The 22,201-nt window shown below is 29.6% G+C and overlaps 1 protein-coding gene across 1 annotated transcript; it reads right to left on the bottom strand.

The window, feature by feature from the left end:
* Positions 1-595: 595 nt before the first annotated feature.
* Positions 596-16,995, bottom strand: LOC129972187 (protein quiver-like). The gene is made up of 3 exons (XM_056086217.1): positions 16,552-16,995; positions 2,743-2,904; positions 596-1,251 (listed from the first exon to the last, which is right to left on the bottom strand). Exons 1-3 carry the CDS (start codon positions 16,619-16,621, stop codon positions 1,031-1,033), a joined length of 453 nt encoding a protein of 150 aa, XP_055942192.1. The 5' UTR covers positions 16,622-16,995; the 3' UTR covers positions 596-1,030.
* Positions 16,996-22,201: the final 5,206 nt, after the last annotated feature.

Below are 22,201 nucleotides of genomic sequence, written 5' to 3'. Positions count from 1 at the left end.
GTTTCTTTGTACTTAGTTAAGATGCCATCCCCAAATGTTAAATTAATGAAGGTAACATCAAAAAATGTCTGAAAATAGAAGTTCTTTTTTCTCATTTATTTCGTAAAATATGAGTGAGAGAAATATGATAAAACACATTTATTAACAAAATATAAAATATTTTAAAACAAAATAAAATCATTCTTATTCAACGTTTCAGGTCCCTTAAAAAACTGGGCACTTTTCTATACATTTTCTAACAAGACTAGATAAATTTAAGAGATACACATTAATAGCATATTCGTCAAATAATTTATAATATGTGTATTTAATTTTTAATACAGTTGGATGAAATTCAGTAACAAAATTTTAGCTCAAAATATTTTTTGGATAAAAACTCAAAGATGCAAAATCGTAATAGTCATAACTACTTCAATTATCGATGACAATATAATAAGATTATAAATATTAATAAATTTCGTTTAGAGTTTTAATTTCTTTCCTAATTATTGTCTATCTGAAAGTTTGACCAAGGAAATTGCCATAATACAAAAAGTATAAGCAAACGATTTATTTTAAATATAATTTCTTACCTTAAAAATCTAAGAAAAAAATATGGAAAATATTAACTATGTTTTAAATCTTTTTTAAATAGATTATAATTTTCTGAACTGTACCTAGAACATACAGTGATTAAATTATAAATATAGCAATATTAGTCAATGAAGCAAAAACTTCAACCAGATATATCATTTTAAAATTTATTACAATTTCATTAATAATTTATTGCTATTATTAAAATGGCAACATAAAGAGTTGAAAATTGCATAATTTTCTGACAAAGAATGTATGCTAAAAATCTGTCCAAAATTATCAAAAGCGACTATATATATTATCAGTTGAGCAATCCAGTATGTCTTTTTCTTTCCTGTCTGTAGACCTGATTAAATCTATCACTAGAAATAAAATGGAATTGTACAATTACTGGCTAATAGAGTTTTCTAATATATACATATCGGTAATTTTTAAAAGATTATTTTCACAGGAGTTTTCACACATGTTGCCACCTGTTGTTATTGATTGCCAGAATGGCGAGCAAAACTGGCATCAAATAGCTGATCAATTGATGAATCCGGGGGCTTCCATTGCATAAATCTCCTTGACAGAAACACATGAAAACGCGTTTTCGGTCAATAATAGTGTCCGAGCACCGTTCTTCGCCATCGGCTGGTGGTCGCTGGACGCACATCCGTTCGGTTGCCACATCAAATTCTGTAGATTAAATCGATAAATATTTATTAAAACTAAAACTTCATTTTGAGAAAATACAGCATTAATTTAATTGCATAATTGTCGTTTTAGTCAAATATTATCATCGTTCTAATAAAATAATCATGTTCTTTAATTAACAAAACAAATTTGATCAAAACTATTAATTTTTTAAGAAAAAATTTCATAATCAGGTATTTGTTGCTAATAATAACTTTAGATAGTTAAAAGAGTTGTTTTTAATAAATCATCATTAATAAATATTAAAAAAAAAGTAGTAAGAAAAATTTCGAAGAAAACCATTTTAAAAAGTATTAAGTGAATAGATGTTCTTATTTTTTTTAGCCTATTAGTTAATCTGCTGATATATTTAACCAATATCTCATAATTCTTTATTTGATTAAAAGCAACAATATAATCATTTCTGTTTGAGAATCAACCTTATAAGGAATTTGTTTTTTAAAAAACTGTTCTTAATTCAATCAATTTTATTTTTCATAACGCATTTAATATTGGCAACATGCACAGAAACAAAGAATAAGACAGTAAAACCAACAATAAATAATCTTTTATTCTAATTTCTAGAATAAAGAAAAATTCCTAGAACTTTATTCCTAGAATTTAGAATTTATATTCTTCTTTATTCATATTAAAGCACTTAGCAAAGAATTTTAATTCGGAGAATTATTCAATGTTTTTATATTCCTTTTTTTCCTACTTTATTCAGTAAAAACTTAAATGAGAAATCAATGACCGTGTTAAATTGACCCTGAACGTGAGACGTAAATTTGTAACAATTCATCAACCTTAACCTTGCCCAATCAGAATTTTTTTACTTGAAAGATTTCTTAATTTTTTTAGAATTTTATTTCTCAATTGTTTGATTAATCTTTCACACTCTGTATATTCACTTTATTTTTATTAGATATTTATTCATTTGTTGGGTAATATATTTAATCGCATTTGTATGCAATTTATTCAATTAAATAGTTACCAGAATAGACCCATTCACTAATGGCAACAGTGAAATTCACTATAAGCAACCCATTAAAATAAAGAGTGTTATAAAACTCGCGCGCAGTTCCATGTAGTTTCAAATTATATTTAATTATATGTTATACAAATAAAGCATGCTTAAATTAGTTGGATGTACCAAATTATGTACCAAATTTTATCCCTCCATTATTTATGCCTAGCTCATTTTAATTGTCGTGTTCACATGAACACGGATGTGAAGTTAATCAGATTTCGCATAAATGTATTTCGTCCAAACTTTGATAAGAATCTATAAAATTTATCAGATATGGTATGTATTTTAGCGTTGTAAGAATGTTTTTAAAAATGTTGAATTACAAAAAATTAAATTAACAGTCACAGAACAGAAAATATAATCTTTTTTCCAAGTCCAGTTCCTTGTTCGTAACTTGTCTCAACTGACGAGGCTTTTTGGTTGTTTTATGTGTTAATTCGAATTAAGTGAGAAGATGTTCTTACCATCAGTTTCTCCCTCAATAATCTTTGCACACCATCCGGAAGCGCAAGGGATGACCTCTACACCTTTCACCTCATCTATGACCGTCATATTGTATTTGAAGGGATCTTTGCAATCTCCTAATTCACCTCTGGAACGACACGAGTAACAACGGCGGATTCGACCTGGAAAGAATATGATACATATTAGTCAATAGATGTTTCGAAGATACGTTCTTCTACTATAAATACAATACTTCATAGTTTGATTTGTTTTTCTATACTTTTAAACGGTTTTTTCTTATAAAGGAACCTCGTGTCTGAGGGGTCCAGACATATTTATTACACATACAATCATTAAAGTAGGAACATATCTAATCATAGTAATCCCTTAATGCTCTTCAATTTTAAAATTTAACATAAAACTTTTTTTCTGGTATTTTCTACAGTTTCGAACGTTTTCTTCTTCTTCTATAGTATAGTTTCTAATAATAAGCTTGGAAAAAAATCTGTCGTGTATCGAAAAGAATAAACAGTTATCGTTCTAAAGAAGTTTTCTTCTCTTCCCCGACATAATTTTTTGAATTTTGAGAAATTATAAAAAAAAGTAGCACTTTTTACCAAAAACTTTCAGAATGAAAATTACAAATTGTCTAATCAAACATTTGATACAATTTCTTTCAATTGTAAACTTTTGTCAACAAATCCATCTGCTCATCAAGCTTTCAGGTGCTTTGATATTTGCTACCTGCAACATTTTAGCTTTCATTCTGTGTTATCCCCTGATATCTAATATCTTATGAATTTCAATGAGTAATTCTTGTATATATATATAAATTTATTTATTTCATAAGAAGGTTTTACTTTTTAAGTTTATCTAGACAGGTGTTTTTCCTTTAAAAAATGATTTTACACACACACACACACACGCACACACGCACACACGCACACACGCACACACACACACACACACACTTGTTTATAACTAACTATTATAATAAGTACAATCAACTTGTGCTTCAAAGTGTGGACAGTGCTGTATAGTGGTCAGAACGGCATGATTGACGCGTGTGTTGAAATTCCTCTGTTTTGCTTTTTAAGCTTATTTATATTGGTTACTTCCTGAAAAAACGTGATTTTAAACACACATACACCCGTTTTTTTATAACTAACTATTAGAGCCTTTTTCTATCTGCGCTAATGCTGACAATGTTATATAGCGTCATCTCGAACCCGATTTCACCATGGTAAAAACTGAGTGCAAGTTCAAAAATATAAGTAATGATAGATAAAACTATAAAATGAATACTGTAATATAGCAGATTGTTTCAAATAGCATTTAAACTAAGTGCATTCATGATTTTTTTTTTATTTAAATGACCTTTTCAAATGTAGTTAAGATTAAAAAATATTCATATGTAATCAGTATGGGATTCGAATTTAAATATTTTCTCCGAAAGAACACAATTTTACAAAAAAAAGAAGAAAAAAAAAGTACCGAGGTAAACTTAGTTTTCCAGATATTATCTCATACATTTTCCAGATAATCATCCATCTCCATTTTTAAATATGCAGTTAAGCCTAAAGTTTATCAATGGTGCAATGATTAAACCAATTCCAAAGTTCCCGAAAATATTCCAGAGTTTTCAGCCATTCATTTGCGTTTTAACATTTATAATGAGTGTCGGTTTAATTTATAATGAGTGTCGGTTTAATTTATAATGAGTGTTATAAAATCATATTAAATATTCTAAATTAATTGTAATTTCGATCATATTTATTACATATTTCAGTTTTTAATGAAATTTAATTTTTTTTCGCTTATAACATAAATTATCTATTTATCGTTCTATTTAATTCTTCACTGTCTTACGATTTTTATTTTAACTTTCAAATTTTTTATTATTGGAAAAAATAATTACTTTTTATTGCATTAATGAAAGAATGTTTTTAAAAACATTTTTATCTTTATTATTAATGCATTATCATTGCAGCTACCACAAATTTTTGTTTTTATAAGTTCCAGCAATATAGTTAGCATTTATGAATGTAATGTATAAACATTTGCGAAGAATTGACGAGAACATGTTTCAATTAGCATATTATCAAGAGTTAATGCCAATTTGTCTGCACACTTGTCTGTTTTATGTTTTACATATTTCTTTCTATTTGTTTCCTCCCCCCCCCTTCTTTTTTCCAAACAAGTTTACTTGTGCTCAGTTAACAATGCAATAAAAGAAAAGAAATCAATGCCATGTCAAAGACCTTAAAACGAATATTATTACATCACAGAAATATTTAATTTAACTAGGGCAAGTTTTTATTTTTGCAATCAAAAAATGAAATTTAAATCATTATCAAATTAATTCGCGATCTAGTAATTTTTAGTTTCATTTAAATCATTGAATGGCAACTTGCAAAATGTACTTCAGTTTTGAATGAGACATTTTTAATTAGATTAAAAAAGATTAATTGAATCCGATTGAAATGAATTAAAAAAAATTTCAGCTGATCAATAATTTAAAGAAATTTTTTACTGAAATAGATTAAGAAATCAGATTCTGACAAATTTAGGTCTAACTATTTCATCAAGTAAATGTTGGGAAAAATCCACGAATTCAATCATGTAATATTTCGACATGAGAACTTACTTAAAACTTGTTCAAAATATGATAAGGTTTATGTACAAGCAAACGATTCCATAGATACTAATTAAAATCCCATCACAGTTTTCACTTTTTTCTATCTAAAATTTTCCACTATGAACTTTTGATTTTGAAACATCTGGAATGAAAACTAGAATAGAATAAATATTTTTATTTGAATCGATCTAAATATTATAAATATTATTTTACTAAATATTATATTATGTACCTATTCGAATTTTATTCTTTAAATAAACGAGACAATTTTTGTACTATCTAGGTATTAAAAAGAAAAGTCTATTCAATAATGCCAGTTTGATTGTTGTGCTTTTTTTTTTACGTTGCTTACAATTTTTTGCAAATTAATTTCTAATTTTCGTCATGGTAACTTTCATACAAATAAATGCATTTAATATTTTTTTTTTACAGGAATGGCAATGAGCATGTAATTAAATGTAATAAACAAAACATATTATATTATTTTCCTTGCACGTGAGTGACAGTGATCTCTTAAATAAATATATTAACTATAATATTTATAATTATTTTATTGAGCTTGAATGGAAGGTACATTAAAATTTTTTGTAAATATATTCCTTTTGTATGATTTCATGGTACGGTGAAGAAAATCATGTTGACCCAGGCAAAGAACACGTTTTCTTTTATTAATTCCGTTCATAATTAATCAATCCATTTATAATCAATCCAAAAGAAACAAAACCCTAAAATATCTATATATTCAAAATAATAGGCAATACCAAAGTATTAGTTTCCTTTTATATCCACTGAATGAAATTCGTCAATTTTTATTTCATATGAAGCTCATAATTCTTGGATATGCCATCCATGATTGCTTACACTAATTCTCCTCTGTCCTCCAATTTTAAGAGATGTTTCAAAAGAAAATTCTAACAGACAACTGCAACAGCTGGGCTCATTTTTTGTTACAAGTAATTAACAAATAAGTAAAAATTTATAACATGACAGAACAATAAATAATTTGTATTAACAACAAAAATTCAAAAGAAACACATTTATAATCCAAAAGAAACAAAATCATAAGTTATATATATAACTGGCAAAACGAAGAATTCAGTTTCTTGGGCATAACCAATGTACCAATTTCACTAAATTTATTTCATATAAAAACTTGTAACTCCTAGATATGTCATCGATTATCACATCCCCTACATTGCTATTCATTTTTGTGGGATGTCGCAATGTAAAGCTTTAATACAGCCCCCAGCGCCAATAAATAGACCGATCTCGACAACTTGATTCATCAACTTATTTCGCAAGTTTCCAAATAATAGGAATGCTCCATGTCTATTGTACAGGTATAAATTAAAATACTACTGTATTTTTGTGTGACAATATATAATTCACCAAAGATAATTGATATGACTAAATTAATGATATTAATAAGGTGGGCTAGTTGCCAAAGGCATTTAATAGCTGATTAAATTATACTGTAAAGGCTTGAAACTAATCTATTTGACATAGGGATTCGGTTTAAAGATGCCGGCCTTAAACGTTAAGGGCATTTTTTCACAAAATATAATCACAAATTGACTACTTCCACCCGTTCTGAGGCACACGGAAAAAATAAATCACGGACGGCAGCGACGACAACACTGGCGGGAACTGTGGTTGAGTCATAAGACCCACCATCGGCCATGGTACAACCCTTCCCGTGGGAAGTGCGCCCCGTCATTGATGGGAGATAACCAATCTCCCACCTTTTCTGTACCCACCTTTGTGGCGAGAACCAACCACCATACTGGTGGTTATTCCTGAGGTGCCTCCCCCTCGGTGGGGTTCCACAAAGTATAAGAATATCCTTGGTTGTTGTTATTATTATTATTATAAGAAAAGGAATTAGTGAACTGTTACTTATAAATATTTTTACGAATTTTGTAAATAAAATATTCTATAATAAATTCTGTCAAAATATACTCTTGCAATGTGGAATTGGACTAAAACAAATCTAAATATTTATTTTGATGAAGTAAAGTAATAAAAATTTATTTTGTTTGCATTTTAGCTGATTGGATGGCTAAGCTTAATGACTCAGTAAGTGGCAAAGCTTATTCATGAAGTGTTCGAATAAGGCAAAGACACAGAGTGGGCAAATAGCTGGTCGCCGAAGCTGCCTAATTCAAATAAAAACGCATTATGTAAGAGTTTTAACTTATTTTCATAAGACAATAGTTCCGCAAGATAAACTCAAATGGCTTAAACTTTATTTTCAATCATCTAATAGTTAAAACAAAGGAAGCTCTTGGGGATAATGAAAACTGCTTCACAATCGGGTCAACAAAGCCACCCTCATCCAATAATTTCTTTGACACAACTCTTACTTGAGTTTAATCTTCTACAATCCACTCTCCCTATTTATGTATCCATCGATGTTTTCATTTCCATATCGATCTCTACTTAGAAACGACCCAGTTGCCTACAAAAAACGACTGGAGCCATTAATCTAGATAGCATGTAGAGCAGTCAGCAAACCACTCCCTGCGTGCCGTGGTCGGTGTTAATGCATCGGGATTAATTATTAATTGATGATTTGTCGCTCATTTTTTTTTTTTTTTTTTTTTTTACTTGGAGAAAGCGTAGAAGCGATGGAACTTGGCGCAACAGTTTTTATTTTTTGGGGGTTTGATACAATGACATTTTACGGCCTAGGAAATGAACATTATGAGACCGCATTTCTACTAAACTGGTTGATACAGTTTGAAATTTCGACATATTTTTAACCTAAAAAGTTCTGTTAATAATTTATTTTAGATTATTTTTTTTTATTCTATTAATTTTGTGAATGTTATATATGTTTCTTATTTGTTTAATGGCCACCAGTGATGACACGATGAAGATAATTGCTAAAATTTTGTACTTTGTATTTTGCGCAGCTTGTTTCTTATAGCTTCTCAACAAGCTACTTTTAAAATTCAAATTTTGTTAGACATGTAGCAGATAATATTTTAGGAACCTTACATCGTTCTGCACGTTGTGCTATCCATCTCCTTAATTTTCTATTATTTCCTCTAAAATTTGAAACGGAAGTGTTTAAGTATCAAATGATGCAAAAAGTGTCTTGTTGAAATTGTTAAAAAAATTAATTATCTTTGAAAAATTTCTTACCGTTGTTTATTTCCAAAGTTAAAACTTTATTGTAAGTACAACAGAATTTAAAATTTTTACTAAACGCATATTTTAAACTGAAACGTACTCATTTCGCAAGCACGCACGCACGCATTCGTTCACACACGAGAGAAGGAAATAAGTCATCTTCATTATAAACAATGAGAAAAAAAAATCAAGGATGAAATATTTATAGCAATAATGAAAACGATTTAAATTCCTCTAGAGCAATGTAATGTATTGTTGTAAGATCAGCTTAAAAATATTTTTTTTTTAAATTAAAATGAGCAAAAACGCTATACAGCAATTAAATTGGTATAATTGAAAAGATAATGCTTTTAATATGTGGGTGTACAGATGTAGCATCCTATTACAAATCGTGATCACTGTTGCAAATATTAATTAAGAGAGGGTTTTAATGCGGGTTTCCATCCTTAATAGGATTGCAAACTCCAAATTTTGTAATTAGCTATCAGAAAGAACAGATATCAGATTTTAATGTTTAAATGAATAAAGATTTTCGAAACTTGTCTTGATTTGAAGTATTTCATGGAAAAGTTGCCAATTATTTAAAATAAATACAAATTATTTGCTTGATTTGAAATAATTTATGGAATCTATTTATTTTTTTCCACCAAAATTATTTAATTAAATTTATTTTTTGAATATCATTAATAAATGCTTCTTTTTGCTTTTGACTCATGCGAAATTTGCAAATGCAAACTATTGTAATTATAAGAAGGATTCAAGCTTTTGACAAATCTCTATGTCTTAAACATTTATGACAATGAAAAGATTTTTTCTGAATTATGCCTATCAGTAGAGTGAATACTGTAACTCAGAAATTCAAAGAGCCAAGAGCATGAAATTTTGCATGAGGTCTTTCAATCAATTTTGTAGATTGCAATAAAATTTTGCAATGAAATTCGCAGAGGAAAGTCTGTCTATTAGTTTCGTTTTTGTGGTAAGATCTCGGCTTCGAAACTGGAAGGTTTCAGGTTCGAGACCCGTTTCAATCGAAAAACCGGCTGGTAAGCAGGTATCGTGCCCGCTAAATCCATCGAGGCTAAATGTCCTGGTGTAGTGTAGAAGTTTAGAGAGGGTGGTGCCAGCTCAGGTGTTGTCTTCGTCATCTGACCCCGGCTCAAAATTGCGACGTCCTTCCCAAAATAGCCCTAATATTGCTTTTAAAACGGAACGTTAACATAACTAAATTAAACCAAGAAAACACTCTCATCCAGTTTTTTTCCCAGCGTACAATTTGAGCAGGAGCAGAAAATTTTTTTTGATCAATAATTATTTAGGACGAGCAATGATAAAAGAGGCGCGGATTTAAATTATATGCCAACAATTAGAATGAAATAATTATGCTAATATCATGCAGAGTACCTAACAATAAATGTTTTGAATTTTCAAATGAATCTTTAATATGTCAGCCATGTAAGTGGTCACAGTTATGTTGAGAAGCTTTCATCTATCGACGGTGTTCTTAATTCACGATAAAATATTCATTTTGTGTGGGTTGAAGTAGAGTGACGGTTACTTCATAAAAAGTCAATCTACGGCTCTAAATGGTAAGTGTTTTGCGAAGGACGACGGGTACTTCATTTTAATGATATGGAGACACCTGCAGGGTCAATGTTTATCAATGAAAAGGGAATGAATCGTAATCGAGGTAAAAACAAAAGCTGAAAACTTCATGGAAAGTGCGTAATTGTTTGGGAACCAAGGAGGGATAAACCATTGAGTATTTCAGAACTCGCATTTGCATTGAACGAGAATTTCGACACTAGATGAATAATTCACTTTAAATTTCTGAAATTCAAAAGTTATGTGCAATCAGCACTTGAAAGAATTCAAATTGTATCAAGAAGTTCTAATGAATTAGTTGAACACTCTTGGTTGAATTTTCATTAAGTAAAAAATAAGCGAAATTTTGCATTTTTCCACAATAACTTTCAAAAATATTACAGAACAAAAGTGATTTTTATATTATTTTAAAAGTTTAAAAAAATCAATTTTTAAAAAAAATATTTTAACCATTTCTTCCAAAAATTTATTTTACACAAAATAAAAATAAAATTTAAGCTGTGTGAACCCGTTATACAAGCATGGAAAAGATTAGCTTTTATCAACGTGCTACCATCACATTGACAAAAGCTCAAATTAAAAAAATAAGTTAAATATTACTTAAAATTAAACATAGGAAAGTACACATTTTCAGCACGTGTTTGCATGAAATGAAATAAATATGAAATACGATATTTTCTAAAAAATAAATGCAAGAAAAGGTTTTCTATGATCCTTTTCACAGAACGCAGACTTAACTTCGAATTGTGAAGTGAAGTCGTTAATTTACAAGCAGATTCTATTGTAATAGGAGCGTTGTACTTTGAAACACGGATAATCCCTAAATGATTTCCATTATTAACTAACAAACAGACTCAGCAATGACTGTTATACATCGCTAACTGATTCATCAAAGAGTTCGTACGCAGGTATGTACAAAACGAGCTAATTTCTCAAAATCTCGAAGTCGAATTTTTTGTCGATTTTGTCGATCTTCTCCTTGCTTGTTTTATATACAAAAAAGTAAAAATGTAGAAAAAAATTATTAAAAAAACAGTCTACATTAAAATGTTTTCACGAAGTTTTTAAAAAAATAAGTTTAAGAAAATAATTCCACCTATCGAGATCCAGCTACTAGGACAAAAACAGAATGGAAATGGGGGGGAAAAATACTAAGGAAATGGGATTGCGAAACGAAAAATACAATCAATAGTATTATTTCCTGGAAGTCCATTTCATTTCCTTTTCAAAACATTTTTTTTTATTTTCTTATTCTGAAGAACTGCAAATCAGAAAAGATGGAAATATAATGGTTATATATATATTTAATATTCTAATGGAACAAATAAAAATGCAAAAAAAAAAAGTCAAAAATATAGACTACATAAGACAATCAACAAATTGATTCCTGAACTATTAAAACCAGTTGGAGTAGTCTCCTGAAAACTTTCTGGCATACTCTCTAATAAACTTGTCATGCCAGAAAATGCCTTACATGGTATTTGCGTACAGTTATTACAAAATATTAAATTTTGGCATGAATTTAGCGTTTTTACTGAATTTATCGCATCATTCTTGGTGAATTATTTGGCGATTAATCCCTGGCTTGCACTAATAGTATCTAAAATTCGAATTTGTGTTTTAGATACGTTTTACCAAACCAATTAAAACAAAAAATTTGACATTAACAACACTTGAAGACACAAAAGATCATACAGAATTTTTTATATTTAAGTCATTGTGGTTTTAAGACGAAGCATTTAAATGTTTTTGGTACTAACAGACAGACAGACAGTCAACCCTTTTCTTGGGTTTGGCTCAAAATTTGATCGGTATCTATACTAGAAGATATTAAATCTGTGTATCTAATTTTATCTATCTAACTCTCATCGTTTTGTAATTATCGTGTTAACTTACATTCGGACAGCGGGACAGACAGACTTTCTCCGAATGGATTCTGCTGAAAATTTGATAGAAATCTGCAACTTTGGTGTAAAAACAATGTACCAAATTTCACCCGTGTATCTCAAAGCGTTTTTGAGTTATCTTTGTCATAGACAGACGGACAATTTCTAAAAATGTCTTTTCCGAACAAAGGGTGGTTTAAAACACGGAGATTCGTCAAAATCTCACGTTCGAATTTTTTTGACGATTATTATACTTTATCTATACTACGCATACCAGAAAGTAAAAAATATCGACAATTTAAGACAATCGTAAAAACGATCTTTTAACTATTACCGGATTTAAAAAATTGAATTTCCAAGGTGAACTATTAATTTAACATGAAAATCATTGATTTTCATAATTTTACCGTCCATCATAATTTTATAATAATAGCTATGAAAACTTTAAAATAAATATCACCGGCGACCTTGCATAGGGGTCGTGCATCTTCCCGTGATCTCGGCGTCCCGGGTTCGAATCCCGGTTCGGGCATGTCTGTTCTTTATCTGTGAGGTGTGTGATTGTGCCCCCCCCCCCGTAAAAAGGGGTTGTGCAAGCGAATGTGTGATTTTTATCTTCATATGAGCTAGAAGTCAGACTTCTGCTCTCAGCTGCTCAGGGGTCTTTACCCTCAGAAGCTACTGCACCCCCTTTCAGTGGTAACGCGGACACGACATCATAAAGATAAATATCAGTTATAAGCATATCAACTGTGTAAGACATTAAGAAGCAGTTTACAATTAATTGAAAAGCTATAAAAAATCATTAATTCTAATTGCATAACATATTCATTATGTGAAAATGTTTTGTGTCTATTGGAATTATTATGTTCACGTACCTTGTGCATCGTATGTCAACTCGATAATTCTAAATTTCATCGAGCTAGATGGTTAAATATGAAAATGCGATAAACGTACAATAGAATGAATCTCCATCCAAAAAGTTTCTATTTAACGAATTTTTCTGATAAACTAAAATTTTGAATGGAATTTTGATTTTGAATTACATTTACATGTTATTTACTTTCCATGTTAAGAATGGATTTCTAAATAACGGAATCTTTCCGATCAAATATTTTTTTTTTTTAATTTTGTATTATATGAAGAAAAAGTATTGCAATTGCAAAAAAATTCGAATTTGGGATTTCGAAATTCAATACATCTCCGTGTTTCAGACCTCTTCGAATCTAATATATATATATATATATATTTTGGAATAATATTTTTTTATCGCTTTGTCTGCCTGTCTATGAATACGGTAGCTTAAAAGTGCTTCGTGCTATATGGGCGAAACTTATTATGCAGTCTTTAGACCAAATGTGTAGATATCACTCAATTTTTGAATGAAATGCCTTCAGAGGAAATCTGTTCATTCGATTCTTCAAGTGCAAGTGAATATGATAATAATAAAACATGAAGAGCTATACAATTTGGGTTGTGTCTAAAGTGTAGATCTGCGTTAACCCTTTAAAGGGCCATTTTTTTTCTAGTCATATTATGTTAAAATATTTTTAGGCTTGAAATTAAAATAAGAAAAAGGATTCATTTAGCTTATTAGATAAATTTAATTTGATTAATTAATTAATTTGGCTAATTAATAATTAAGTGACAAACCAAGACACATCATTTTGTATGAGATAAAGAAATGAAGCATCTAAGTTTCTGTCTTTCTAAAAAAATTTGTCAAAACTTATGCCAACCTACATAATTTCATACAAAGATTGATAAATTTGGTGGGAAGCATACTTCCCACGGGCTTAGAAAGGGTTTAATATTGTATCAAATCAGTCAAGGTCATTTGTGGGTCCTTTATTTCGCGATCGTGCAAACTTCATAAGTTAAAAACGCAAAGAAGTAAATAAATGAAATTTGGTAAATGATCGTTTGACTAAAATTGTAATTATGTGTTATATTTTGGTTTCAAATTATCAAAATAAAGCTGTTCAAAATGAATATTTTATTGCTCTGCTACCAAGCACAAACCTTCAACTGCAATAAAAATCTGAGTCGTCATTGCGTTCACGATTCTAACGATAGTCCACAATCTAATTCAATCTAATAATATGTTTTTTTTAAAGAATATACGAGAAAGTTCTGGTAAGATCACACTTTGTATGTTTTGTATTTTGTTTCTTTTTTGAAATATAGCGACATTTCAAAAAGAATATCATTTTCTCTTCTGAAGAAGGTATAGAGCGCTCTACTTTTAATCATGCGATTGTTGAATATTTAGCTGCGCTTTACATACTACAAAGTTTTAAGAAATGTAATGAAGGCACTCCAATGAATGATGATAATGAAGAGGTTATTAAAATAATCTTCATAAGAAGAAATGGCAACAGCATTTGATACATTAAGAGTTTCAAGAAAATATTCCAGGTTTTGTGTTTCAATATTTACCATAGTTTGAAAATGTTTAATGAAAAATGTATTCTACACAACAAACTTATGCAAAAGAGGTTTAATATATTTAGGATACGTATTAAAATTAATAAAATAGATAGGTAAATTTCGGTGTTTTTTCTTTCTTTTTTTCTTAATAGAAATTTGCTTAGTTTCAAAATTTCTATCCAAGGAATTTTCTTTGCAACAAAGTTATTTTGGTGGAATGGTTGGATTTCGATAATAGAGATAAATTCAGATCTTTTTTAATACTACTTTTGTATTTTTATAAAAAAATATTAATCACGAGGAAAATTCTGTTGTAGAGTGTAATTAGTAGAAACTGTTGCAATTAGATTTTGGTGATAATTCGTGATATAGAATTCAATAAATCTAGAATTTTTTTTTCTTCAAATTTTGCTTATACTTGTTTGTCTCTCAAAATGTGTGAAACATGATAAGTCAAAAATTCAGCAAGCTAGAAGGATTAAAATTGGCGTGGAATCTTTACGAAAGTGTATATCTGAATGAAATTTCGAATACAATTCATTAGCGTGAAGTGCAAAAACTCTATCTTAAAAATACCTTAGTTACATAATACCTTAATTACACAAAAAGACTTTAATTACGGATTTTTTTTGCTTATATGTGATAATTCTCATTTGCATATTATTTAATATTTTAATCAATATATTTATTTCTTGCCAAAAGAAAGAATATCCAAAGAAAACTTTACAAATTTTGATAGCGTGCTGTTTACCGCTGTTACGTTAAAAAGCTAATTTTAAAAATACCAAGCTATAGGGATTATAGCTCATAAGAAGATAAATTATTAAGAAGAGATTTTTTTAAAAAAAATTTTGAAATAGGTTATAAAATACTTTTTTTGAAAAAATATTCTAAATTAACTTCTAGAAAACATTTAAAAAGAATGTGGAATCTGCTATAACGTTGACAAAGTACCAGGGACAAAAGGCAATTTCAGATATATTTAGAAACTATTTCTGTTTGTCAAAGCAAAACTATCGCAAGTAAAAATGTTAACATTTTACTGGAATGATGAAAGATATTTCTGAGCTCAAATTGTGTCATACTGTATTTAGTTTTTCTTTCTTTCTGAAAACATGTTTATTTTTTCTTCGAAATACAATAGATATTTTATACTACTGAAATTATGATCAGGATAAATGCGATAAAAACATCAAAATGAGCAAAACAGAGACTCATCGTAGTTTACTTCTGAGGTGCAAAATTATTTATTTATTATTGCAATTGGGAATGATTATTTATTAATGCGACTTGAAAGGAATTTTTGTTATTGCCATTTGGGAAGAACATTTTATTACTATTAATTATGAAGAAATATTTATTATTGCAATACGTAGGGATATGCATTATTGATAATTGGGAACATTTAGATGCATTATCTATCAAAAATTATCTATTTTGGATATCCAAAACGTTGACAAAATTATAAAATATTTATGTTTCATTTAATGCAAGTAAATAATTGAATAATGTGAATTTAATATTCTTTGAAAATATTTTCAGTTAATACATTTTTATTTTTAATACAACGAAAATATTATTTATATTGTTTTCTAATTTTCACATAAAATCAGTTGCATAATAGCGTCTACTTATTAGAGAGGTGAACTGATATAATTTCTTTTAGCTTATTTGTGTTTTTTTAACAAATACCATTGAAAAATTATTTTTTTGAAAGTTTATTATCTAAAAACAGATTAATTCTGCTATGCTTAAAATTTAGTTATATGTGGAAGATATTTTTTTAAATTTAATTTTTAATCGCTGCATATTTTATTACATCATCTTATAAAATGTTTTCAGCATTTAAACAATATTTTAAAGTATTATTGATGATACATTAGCTTAAATACTATATATATATAAGAAATAAAAAAAAAAAAACTATTTACTCTTTATGTAATGTATGTTTACAAAGCTAGCAATCATTATTTCTTGAATATTCTAGAAATTCTATACTCTTGATCATGCCAGAAATAAACTTGATAAACCGAAAAAGAAGAAATTATTTGAGTGAATTCATCTTTGCAATGATAAGTCACAATAAACACAAAATTAAACGAAGCTCCATACTGTGCAAAAAAATTTCGACATCTTACCTTGAACACATTGCAAGTAAATTCCAAAGATCACTGCACAAATAGTTCCAACTTTCACAGCGGAAATCATGACGGAATTGCACGCAACTATCTCCCCTATGAACTAAAACATTGCATCACACATCACAGCTGGCAACTAAGTACCTCTAAATTACTGCACTTTATTAATTGCCCTTGAATTTCTCAGTTTGATGATGTCTGGATGACAACCGATATATTGCTTCACACAGCTTGGAGAAGACTGTTTCGGAATCCAGAAGATGATTTAGATTCCGTTAAGGAGTTAAAAGTAAATCTGGGACATAGCGCAAGAAACCGGTTTCAACGCGTAACGGACCTTACGTTGTAGTGACCCATTTTGGAGTTAATCAAGACACATGCTATGCAGTTGAGAACTTTCTACAGTTTTTTCTCTCTTACTTTTGTTTGTTTATTCCCTCTCAAAAACTTTTATCAATACCGTACATTGATGGTTGAGTTGGCGAAACTGATATTGCGCAACCAACCGTTTTCCGTTTTGCAGACGGATAGGATGTCGTATTGTTTAAGAGATAAGCAAAGGATGAGAGAGTTCAGATGCATCGAACTTTTCTAGGTGAAATTGAAGCGCCTCATAAATTGGGTCCCGAAATTAAGGCAAGATTTGAATTTGCCACCATTTATGCAGCAAAGTGTTAGCAACCCTATTAAAAAACCCATTTGATAGCTAATAGTTTAGGATTAATAAAAATGGAGAATTACACGATAAAACAACGTGTTAATGCAAGATTTAAATAAAAGCAAATCACATTTTTTTCTTTAAATTATTATATATTTTTGAATCGTAAACTACACAGGATAGGATTATATATGGAATAGAACATAGGGCAAATGGCCTCTACGGATTTACTGGCACATACGCACTCTTTTGTCGAAATTTTCCACGACCATTTTGCATAAATGTGGCTGAATTTCATTGATGCAGCGTTGAGTTTCCTCCTTCAATGTGCGCGTGTTTGTGGGCTTGTTGGGATAGACCTTTGACTTCAAATGAACCCATAAAATCTTTGTACGTTTCTGCTTATATTCTTGATTTACCTTCTAGTGTTTTTATTTTTAAATGTTTTTGTCATTCTAGGTATGCTTTGTATTTTCTCCTTGTATTTGTGTCATTCACTTATTTTTCACTTTATGTAATGGGATAGATATATGATATTAGATATTGGTATATTGTTTGCTATTGCTGTACAGTCTCCTTTGGACTTTGTGATATTATTTTTATACTTATGTATGTTACTGCTTTCACTGAGTACCATACTTTTCAACTTAGTCTTTTGAATCCAGAATTGGTTTTCTAACTATTTAATTTAAATATTTTATTTTAGTCAAATGAACTGTAATGTATACCCTTATTTACCGCCCATATTCTGGCAATGACTGTAAGTCTTTCAATAAATAAATAAAGGTTCTCTCTTTGGCGATCTTCAAGGTCTTACACCCTTTCAAGTAAGCGGGTAATCGTGGGGTAGACCAAGACCAACCCCTTAAAAAGAATTCCAATGGTGTTAAATCACACGGTCTATGGGGTCAATTCTCAAATTTACCAACTATGGTAGCCAGACTTTTATCATTTTTGAAATATTGTTCAATAATGAAAGCGCGTTGTTCTATCTTGTAATGCTCCATTTTTACCAACCCTAAACTATCAAATGTTTTTTTAATAGGGTTGCTGACATTTTATTGCACGAATGGTGGTAAATTCAAATCTTGCGTTAATTTTGCGACACCCTTTAGAAGGGATCAAGACACCTTGGATTAGCAGAGATTAGATTCATCTGCGATGTCCGTCCCTAACAGTGGATGATTTGTGACTTGGCCTAGCCTAGAGTCGTTACAAGGTGAGGAGACCACAAATTCTATTTTCCTAGGTGCTAAATAAATAAGTTTATAAAAAATACAATTTCAGTGAAATATAAAATATATAGATAATATCACTTTATCAAGTATCATTAGTTAACTTCTTATATGGCCATTACGTTCATTTAGTTATTGGAATATTTATAAAACCGATTATTTGCCTCAATAATATTGTATATAAATGTCGCTGCTGAGTAGTCTAAAGTTATAATAGATAAAAAAAATCAAATACATATTTAGAAAGTTAATAAATAAAAAAAATATCAACTTAGATTCTATCATTAATACGTGAAAAATATGCGGAAATTCAAAATTCAATTATTTAAAGAGGGGCCTCATGATTGCCTACGGTTACAAAATACTTATATCTGTCGCTGGTATCGTAACTTTACTTTTTTTACTTTTACTATACAGATATTAAACAGAATCTTTCTTCATCAATTCTCACAGATGGAAGAGAAACATGTTATTCATTTTTGACAAAACATTGAAAACGGTTTGAAATTCATACGAATAATGAAATTTGCTGTTAAAAAATTGTAAGAAATTGGGGGGGGGGGTAAGCCCCCCCTGCTTGCTACTGCTAGCCAACCCCCCTATAATAGTAAACATTTATTAGAAATTCTACTTGAAAAAGCAGAATCATTGTCCCGTATACAAATTTGTGCTAATCTGTACTTTCGATTATTAACTGGAATCAAATTTGTAGTAGCCCTAACATTGACATCACCTATAAAAGTAATGCAGTTTATACCTTTGAAAGACATTTCTTGAGATGGGTAGAAAACAGCCATCTTAAACGAAGAATTAAACGATCAAATATTTTAGTAATAGTATCGGAATAACATCTGAAGAAAAGAACTTTTGATACTTCTGGATAATTAACATCAGCGAGTTCAACTTGACTGTGGTGCCAACAGTTGTGTTTAGGCCTGCCATGCTCCGTAGGAAATGAAAGAGCACCGCAATATGAATATTCTTCACTGAGTGTACTAATTAATATAAAGGGTATATCGTCTAATAAAATCTCTCTTAGATACTCACTGAGACGCGGTGGCCTGGTCGTAAGGTCTTAGCTTCGGCACCTGGAGGGTTTCAGGTTTGGGGCCTGATTCCACCGAAGAAATGTCGTGTAAGCCGGCCTGGTGCATGCCAAATACGCCGGGGCCAAACGCCCTGATATGGTGCGGAAGCTTGGAGAGGGGAATGCCAGCTCAGGTGTCGTCCTCGTCATCTTACCGCGGTTCAAAATTACGAGGTCCATCCCAAAATAGCACTAGTGTGGTTTTAAAACGGGACATTCATATAACTAAACTAAACTTAAATACTCATTTTTATGCAGACAACTCAACTGTTCAATTCTTCTTCTGCGAGCATTTCTTTGCTGTGTGTTTCGTTTACTTTGCCGATAAATAAGGTGAGCTTCAGAAAAATCAGCTGCATGTCGCTGTCGAAAGAGTTTATGATAATCGCATCGATTATTCAACGATTTTTAAGCAAAATTAATGCTCACAAACAACGTAAACAAATTCTTTAGAATTTGAATTTAGAAGCGATGTTATATTGAGATGAGTTGCAAATTTTTAGCAGATATTTCTAGTTTCTGATTGACTGTTTGGTACACTGATTGCTATGTTTTCTGTTATTGGTTATGTGTTATCATTTCATTAACTTTTTATATTATATAGAGAAATGCAGTTAATTAATTGCAAAATTTAGGGAACATTGCACTACTATTATTAAGACAAAATTTTAAACATTGAAATTGTATAAAATTCATTTTGTATGTAGTAATATTTTTTGAAAGGTATCGCGTAGAGATTTCGTTTAATTTTTAATCGAATAAAATTTAAAAAAATCACTTTAAGGCGCACATTCCCACCCTCTTAAGTATATATGTGCCAATTTTGTATCTCTAGGCCAAACGGTCTGGCTTGTAGAACAACATACATACACATTCAGCTTCATTATTATAAGAGAAGTCACTCCATTCACATCATATGAAAAAAGCTATACATATCGAAAGTTCTTCTTTAAGATTTTAATGGTAAAATTTACATATTGAGCAAAAATTGGAAAGTCAAATACATGCAGTGAATAACGACATTTTTAAAAATTTTTAATCCAATTTGATATTTATATTTTAAGAGGATGCCTAAGAATTGCTGGAGTACAATATTATTAAATGTATAATAAATGCAATTTAAAGTGTGTAATAAATAGGAAATTTCGCGCTATCTTTCGCAAATCTATACACAACAAAAGAAAATTTGAACTGATTATTGAAGGAATGACAATTGTATTACTGCATTGTATTTCTCTCCGTTTCTTAATCCTAACATGGCATGATTTTTGCAATGAAACAAGCAATTTACTGGTTACATTATAAGTTATTTCTTTCTGCGATACATTTTCTGCAATGTTTTTCGCTCCATTAGATTTAAATAGGTCAAATAACGGTTTTCGAAGTTTTTGAATTCTTCATAAAACTTGAATTTTGTGGCTGGTAAATAAATAAAAAGCGATAATTTAATTGAAGTGATTTTACAATTTAATCAGCGATTATGATTTAATTGCAGACGATTTTAATTGAGTATATTTTTACTAATAAAAAAAAAGGAGAATTTATATGTGTATGTTTGTTGGTCCTTTGTAAATCAAACTGTGTGATTTAGAATAACCTAATTTGAGCCAAATACACTTAAAAGGATGGAAATGTATACCTCTGTGCGAATTTTTAAAAAAATTCAATGGGAATTTTAATTAATTAAAAGTTAAGCTGATATTCCGAAAATATTATTACAACAAATATTTTTTTACGGCATTTTAAAATTAATTTATTTTTTGCTAATATTAATTTAGCTATTTTTCTTGAATTTTGACAATTTTTAAAATTGTTTTTATAAACAATATTTATTTGAATACTGAATATTGAATTTCGGTAGTACTTTTTATTTTTACAATGAGATTCAAATCGGTTTTCAATGCTTCATCAAATATTTAATCGCAACATTTTCTTTCCTTGTTGAAAGTTAAAGGACATAGATTATTCTTAACATGTGTTGTTTACAAACCGAATAAAAAAGTAAACTTACAATAACTCAACAATTAGAAGATAGAACACTAAGTTATACATTTTTAATAGCACAATGATGCTATGGGACTTGATTCCAGTAGGAAGGTTCATTTACACAATGAAAAGAATAGGTGTGAGACTATTAAAGTATTATTTTAAAATGCCTACCACAATTTGGTGCTTAAAAGTTCTTTGTTGACGATATTATAGATAGCATGTACAAGAGATTGAAATTAAATACAACTAATATTCCTCATGAGCCAACCTATTGTCAAACTTATCATTAGGGGAATAGTAAAATTAAATAGAAGCAATCTAGTGCATAAATAAGCAGATTTTTTTTTGTTTTACCAAATACCGCGTAGTAACGCAACTTGGCGAAGACTTTTTCAAAAGAAAAAATTCATATTCACATGATATTTATTAAATGTGCCCAATTGAAATTCGAAAAAAATTTACACAGTTTGCTATTGCTGCTTCTAATGTTAGAAGATTTCGAAATATTCTTCCCAAATTAGGATTTCACTAGCAGCTTCTTTCAATATTAGGACAGAAACATATACATAAAGAGCTTCTGAGATGGTAGAATCAATCCCATTTTATCTTGCTTTGAAAAGAGACATATTGGTATATATTGTTGTTATTATTTAACTTCATGTCCAACTCACGAGAGAAACA

The sequence above is a fragment of the Argiope bruennichi genome, chromosome 6, assembly GCF_947563725.1.
Source record: "Argiope bruennichi chromosome 6, qqArgBrue1.1, whole genome shotgun sequence".
Classification (NCBI taxonomy): Eukaryota; Metazoa; Arthropoda; class Arachnida; order Araneae; family Araneidae; genus Argiope; species Argiope bruennichi.
This window is presented reverse-complemented; position numbering and strand designations above follow the sequence as displayed.

Excerpts from the sequence above, each read along its gene's own strand:
- LOC129972187 (XM_056086217.1), bottom strand. The coding sequence starts at position 16,621 with ATGATTTCCGCTGTGAAAGTTGGAACTATTTGTGCAGTGATCTTTGGA. Across the intron at positions 2,905-16,551 it reads TTACTTGCAATGTGTTCAAG|GTCGAATCCGCCGTTGTTAC; the intron begins GTAAGATGTCGA and ends TATTCTTTCCAG. Across the intron at positions 1,252-2,742 it reads TATTGAGGGAGAAACTGATG|AATTTGATGTGGCAACCGAA; the intron begins GTAAGAACATCT and ends TTTAATCTACAG.